Source organism: Gastrolobium bilobum, unplaced genomic scaffold, assembly GCF_033153095.1.
Source record: "Gastrolobium bilobum isolate Gb01-03AN ecotype WA unplaced genomic scaffold, APGP_CSIRO_Gbil_v1 utg25627, whole genome shotgun sequence".
In the NCBI taxonomy this organism is placed as follows: Eukaryota; Viridiplantae; Streptophyta; class Magnoliopsida; order Fabales; family Fabaceae; genus Gastrolobium; species Gastrolobium bilobum.
In genome coordinates, this window is record NW_026899681.1 from 82919 (window position 1) to 90185 (window position 7267).

Below are 7267 nucleotides of genomic sequence, written 5' to 3' on the forward strand. Positions count from 1 at the left end.
AAGATCAAGTTATTCGGATTATGGTCACCAAAGGTGATTATTGGTTCGAAGTGAAAGCACCAATTACTCCGAGATCAAGAACTTGCGGAAGCGAATGAATTTTTTTTTCGAATTTACATGAATGACATATATTAATGCACTATGACTATTTATAACCACAAATCTTTTTTTTTGTTGGAAATATTCCAATCGGTTCATTGCTTCGCAACTAATCCAATTCGGGGCGGGTCCAGGATTAAGTCTTTTAATCCCTCCCAAAGGTGGTACTAGGGAGATTCAAACACATATCTTGAACCACCCTATTCCTACTAACTTATATGACCATTATTATGACGAACTGATAAAACCCTTTTTCAACTAGCCTACTACCGCGTAACATCCTAACCAAGTGTAACCATGTTAAGTCATAATTATCTGACTTCTATGATTCATCTTCTTTTATTCGTAACATTATCATAATATTGCAATGTGGTTATATATAGAGTTTCTGATGTCATGTTTGATCCTTGTTATTTCTATTTTTTTAATAAAAAAAGTTGAGTTTAAGCACAAGGTAAATGGATATGTGTATTGTTCAAGCTTCAAATGTTAGTTTGCTTCATGTTCATAAATCATAAAATAAGAACATGATAAAGGATCTTAGGAATACATGATTTTCACATACACATAAGAGATAAAGATATACCCGGAAACGATGATGAAGGATTAACCGTAGTCATCATCTTGTGAGCAATTGTGTTGGGGTAGTTTCTCTCTCTAAGCCTTCTTTACTTTGATATGTATTCTGATGGAGAGAATGGCATTAGGGTTGAAGGAGAGAGAGGACCATCCCTAATATATATATTCTATAACTTATAATCTAGTAAGTCCATCATATACCAAATCAATGATATAATTGAGATTAAATGTATTAGTAATTAATTTGGCCATATAACGTTTAATGGGTAATATCAAGAATCTTAATATTATAATTATAATAAAATATTTTTAATATTATAATTGATTCTTAATATTTCTAACATTCTCTCACTTGGCCCAATTATTCTTAATATACATGCATCTCTAATGTTAGTCATCATAAAAGATAAATTGTCAAGTGTGAGTTATGGCGGTAGTGCGCTATTAATTCAGTACATTCACCAACAATCCATCATATAAAATTCATAATATAGGAAACATAATGGTCCATATAATGCCTTACAAAGACTTCCTTGCAAAATTCATAATGTGTATACAACTATAAAATAACAAGAAAACATAATGTATGTTAGAAATACATAGGTGAGCTCAGACTATCACACATAATTAATCTTTAATCCAACCAAGGCCAATACTTTCAACATGTTCTTTAAATAGCTTTGGTTGTAACCCTTTTGTCAAAGGGTCTGCCATCATGTGTTCAGTTCTGATGTGCATAATTGACACTCTCTGTTTCTGAACCTCCTCTTTAACGGAAAAATACTTTAACTCTATATGTTTGGCACCTTTAGAGTATCTTTCGTTCTTAGAGAAGAATACTGTTGTAGAATTATCACAGTAAATTTTCTGCGGTCTGCTAATGGTGTCAACAACCGCAAGTCCTGAAATAAAGTTCCACAGCCATAATGCATGAGTTGTGGCTTTAAAACATGCCACAAATTCTGCCTCCATAGTGGATGTTGCACTTTTCCATGATATGGCTCCTTGAGCAAACATAAACAAGTAGCCAAAGGTTGACTTTCTACTATCAAGACATCCACCAAAATCTGAATCAGTATATCCAATTACTTCTAATTCATTGGACCTTTTGTATATGAGCATGTGATCCTTCATGCCTTGAAGGTATCTTAAAACTTTCTTTGTATCTTTCCAATGTTTCATTCCTGGATTACTTTGATATCTGCCCAACATCCCGACTGCAAAATTGATATCCGGCCGACTACATGTTAGAGCATACATTAAGCTGCCCACAACAGAGGCATATGGAATTGATTCCATGTCTTTCCGTTCAACATCATTCTTTGGACATTGCATGAGACTAAATTTATCACCTTTATGTATAGGAACAACCCCAGGTGAGCATTTACTCATATTAAATCTCTCTACAATTTTCTCAATATATCCTTTCTGAGATAGTCCCAACAACCCTTGTATCGATCACAGAATATTTCTATTCCAATCACATAGGATGTATTTCCCATATCTTTCATTTCAAAATTCTTTGAGAGAAAATCTTTAGTCTCACACAATATGCTCAAATCATTTGCTGCAAGTAAGATGTCGTCAACATAAAGAACTAAGAAAAAAAACTTACTCCCACTGATCTTCTGGCAAATACACTGATCAACAATGTTTTCCTCAAATCAAAAAGATGTAATAATGGTATTGAACTTGATATACCATTGTTGGGATGCTTGCTTAAGTTCATATATTGACCTCTTGAGTTTTTACACACTAACTTTCTTTCACTTTCCATGGAAAAACCTTCCGGTTGATCTATATAAACTTTCTCTTCTAGGTCACCATTAAGAAAGGATGTTTTTACATCCATTTGACCTTACGATTTTCACCTTTTTATCTAACTGCCTCTCAACCTCCTTAATGAATGTCTCTGGAAAATTTACTGATTGAGATTTTTCATGAAGCAAATACACGTAACCATAACGTGAAAAATCATCAATAAAGGTAATGAAATATTTTTCTCCATTAAAAGCTGGAGTGTCTGCAACAGCCCATTGTACACCGGTATTGTTAACATTAATTATAATATAAAACGCAGTTACAATCACAGTAGTTATTTGTAATTACGGGAAAACTTTTTCTTTTTCATAACGTTTGCCTTTCTAAATAATCGTATCCGACAATATACTAATTGTGATCATAACCCAAAACATTATGCGGAATAATAAATACCATATCCTAATACCATACACTTTTTAGTTTAAAGGTTGCTAAGTAGTTCCCATAAACCAACAAAGCTGAAGACTCATACATTCCATTATTTTTACATTAAATGCCTTAACCATTTTATTTACTCAAATTTTTCAAGCCTATCAAATGCCTCTTATTTCTTAGTACGTGATAGAATTCTATGTTAGCTACGCGTGGGTTCAAACCGCGCCCAATGTGGAGTACCGTAGCCCAAGTTATGACATTTCAAAGAAAATGGGTGCTGAAACAGCGGGACCCCCGCGCTGACAGCGCCAGCAGACAGTGGCAACGGCGCCCACAGCGCCAGATTGGCGCCAACAACGCCTAGGTACTGGGGTTGTATACTCAAAACATGAAATCTGACCTCCCTAAGGTGTTCTCCCCATAACTTGAGTTATACAACTCCGATTTACACAATCTCGGTCTCATTGGAAAGCGAAGAGAAAGATCTCTAACTTCCAAGAAGGCTAAGGGGTCCAATTCCATCATATGGGAGACGAAAATTGGGCAGCACCCTGTTTGTATTTCCAACAATTCCCGAAAATTCGCCAGAGTTCCCTTTGTTTTTACAAAAATCCCCAATTTGCCAAGGCAACCTAAGACATCAAGGTATGTAAAATCGTATGGGTGGCACACACAAGGACCAACAATGCCTTGGGGCACTTACAACCCTTCACAGTCCATTTACATATATGATATTCATTATGTTTCAATCACCAAAGTTCCATTGCATGCTTTTGTTAACCATAATTATAATCAATTCAAAAACTAGGCCTAAAGCCTCTCACATTACATCTACATGCTTCCAATACATCATAGGTGGCTATGGACAAAATCCCATGCTCACACAGAATATACATATATATCAAAGCATAGTTATACATCCATTATCGAAAGACTTACACATAGTCATGCATATACAAAAGCATGGCATTATTAACATGCACAGTTCATGACCTAAATCCAAAACATTAAACTTTATGCTAGGTGTATTCAATAAAATCCTTTAACATGCTATGACCTCCATGCGCGCCTCATGCTCCACTCCTCCAGGCTCAACCTAACCTGAAATGATAGCCCCAAACGCGGGGTGAGATATACAAATATATCTCAGTAAACCAAGGGTACTAGAGGATCACTCCACCCCACGGCTCACGCAATGTGCAACAAATAACATAGTATGAAATGCATGGCCTACAATATCACAACAACTGGGGACAATCCAAGAACATCGACATCAGGATTCCGTTCAAGGACCCCATCGTATAACTCCCGGAATCTTCCTGGTGCCTCTCCCATGGATGAGACGACCCCATGGCAAAACCCAACTGGAACTCCTCATGAACCCTATCCAGCAGAAGTCCCACATTTGGATCATCCTGGTACCGCTCCCAGAGTCGGCCCCACGGCAAAACCCGACCGGAATCCCAAAAGGATATCTCCAGCGGAAGTCCAAACCAACACACATCTACTGGCCAGAGATCAAACAATTCACACACAACATTCTCCATGCATGTCACACAATCAAGCAATAATGCATGAACATACATATTCACACAATGTTCAAAGACACAAAATCCAACCACAACCTTCCACTAGGTGTGGTGGAGCACACAAGGGACTAAACCCAAGTTCCAAAGGTTTACCTCAACTTCGAAGCCAATGCTCCACACGTAACCTCCAAGCTTAATCCGCTTCCATAGCCTCCGTGAGAGTCAACCTGCATGATCAACACTCATGATCACCAAACCATTTGCAATAGCACGTCAATTTCATACTAATTATGCTCAATAATAATCCATAAGGTTCAAAGACCATCACATAACTTATTCAACCATTCCAACCATTAGAATCTTCAATCTAGCTCACTCATCTTCCAATGTATCAACCATTGATTTAAAACCATATTTTCACTTCAACTCTTCCTTCCCACATCACATGGTTCAAAATTTACAAGGAACCATCCAACAAGGTTCTCAATCCAATTTAACACTTACACTAATAATATAATCCTATCATTTACATATACCAACACACAAACAACCAATTTCATCATACTAACAACAATCCCAAAATCACAATTTCATGGCATCCTTCAATTTTCCTAAATTATGAATATAATTTAACCAATAATTTTTATTGCATTTCAAGCTCAAATACATCATTCTAAGCATTTAATTGCAAAGGAGCAACACCATTAAAGCACCAAAAACATCACATTCATGAACACAACTTCAACACAAAACCCATTTTATGATTTCTACAAAAACTCCATGAAACTAGGAATACTTACAACCAATAGCTTCCTAAGGCTCCAATGGTTGATGATCAAGTGTCCATTCAAGCCAAAGCACTACCAACGGCCCCCAAACACCTCAAATTCGCAAAAAAATAGGTGGGAAAAGATCTCATCACACACTCACTTTCATGACTCTCTCAAGAACGGAAATATACTCACAATCTCAATGCAAACAACTTTGATGTTGGAACTTTATTGATTTGGTGGCTCAAATGTGTGGAAAAAGGGCAAGAAAATTTCTTGCCCAAACTTCCATGGAGGGTACGCTCACGGGAGAAGGAAGAAGAATAGAGGTAAGAGAGATAGAGAGAGAGAGAGAGAGAGAGAGAGAGAGAGAGAGAGAGAGAGACAGAGCCGTGGGTGAGGAAAGAAAAAGAGTGACTTAATTGGGTTTTGGTGGGGCGGGTCCCACACGCATTTAACTTTAATCCATCACCTAATTTCGATCATAAATTCATAATCTACATATTTTTCTGGTTCATGACATATTTTTGTTTCCTAAAAATCCTCATAACAATTTCACTCTTATCGGTACAATTATACCGCAGTATTTTCGCACCGGGAAAAATCACTATTCATCAAAATTTTCAAAACTTGCCTATTCACTCAATTTTTCGTCCTGAATCCATTTCCGGCATTATTTTTGTCATTTGAGGTCTCCTACACCATTTTTTCATGCCCCGGTTTACGTGTTTGGTAAATTACCATTTTGCCCTTGGTACACATTTTGACCCCAGTTTCAGGATTTTCGCTAATCCTACCATTTTAACCCACATCATCACATAAAATATATATTTAGAAATGTGAGGTGTTATATTCACCCCACCTTTTTGGAATTTTGTACTCAAAATTAAGTTATACTCATACGTTGGCTCAGGATACAGCCGGAGAATCTCATCCTCCCGTTTCCATGTAGCTTCCCCAGGTGTGCGGGCTCCACACTTAATATTTAACATTGCAATTTTCTTGCTTCTCAGCCTCTTTTCACAATGGCCCAGCATTTCAAAGGGCCCAATGGGAGTCTTCAAGTCCTCCCAAATTTCAATATCATCCGTGTCACCACATGTGAACATCCGGAGCATACGTCGCAGTTGCGAATTTCCTCTGCTTTACCTTTTCATTTTCACAAGTTGGGTTATATTACATATAGAGCCCATCATTTCTTTTGGAAGGTGTGCTAACTTAGTTAGCTTATCAACAAATATCCACATAGAATCATATCCAGTCTAATACAATTCGTGCCTCACAGGCACTATCACTCTCTGACACATTTTATCCCATACTTATCCATCGATTGAATTTTATTCCTGTGAACTCTATAACTTTCTTCATTGAATCCTTTTTAGCAACACTCATCACATGGTCTTACTTTGTTAAACAATCAATTTCTATACACATCTTATTCCACATTAAACACTGTTATGGAATCTCAACAACTCCTCAGTGCAAATTCACTGAGTAATCATCTAGTTCAAGCTCATTGTAAATTTCCTTTTCTGAGGGAATAATCCCCATTTACGGCATTTAGCCACATGTTGTATATATATATATATATACTTTTTCTCATGTTCTTAACCTACAACGTGCAATTCCACTTCTGTACTTGATCTTAAAACAAGCACCATCTATGTGCCCAACTATCGAATCTAACCTTAGAGGTTCACTAACTTCCACCACAACAATTGGCGAATCAATTTCTCAAGACATTTTACTGTTACCTAACGGGCCACACATTACCACTTATATATCACATTGGCCACTTCAAAGCCTTCACCGCGAATTCACTCATGAATTTCTATATATAAGACCATAATTACAATTTCACCCAACCATCTCAAAGCTTGACATATAATTCATCATTGATTTTCATATTCATGGCAACATGCCTAAGATTTCCACCAACTACTATGTTTAAATATTGTTCTATACTCATGTTATCAATTCCACTTATATTTCATTCCTGTACACCTCACTTTCATAATCATTTCATTTAACCATTTATCAATTGATTCAAATATATCATATCACATAACTTGCAATTAAGTCCCGTCATATAGG

The 7267-nt window shown here is 36.6% G+C and overlaps 1 protein-coding gene across 1 annotated transcript; it reads right to left on the bottom strand.

Moving 5' to 3' along the window:
* Nucleotides 1–1305: 1305 nt before the first annotated feature.
* Nucleotides 1306–2070, bottom strand: LOC133292547 (secreted RxLR effector protein 161-like). Its single transcript, XM_061490965.1, has one exon. It carries the CDS (start codon nucleotides 2068–2070, stop codon nucleotides 1306–1308), a length of 765 nt encoding a protein of 254 aa, XP_061346949.1.
* Between the last annotated feature and the right edge of the window lie 5197 nt (nucleotides 2071–7267).

Excerpts from the sequence above, each read along its gene's own strand:
- LOC133292547 (XM_061490965.1), bottom strand. The coding sequence starts at position 2,070 with ATGAGTAAATGCTCACCTGGGGTTGTTCCTATACATAAAGGTGATAAA.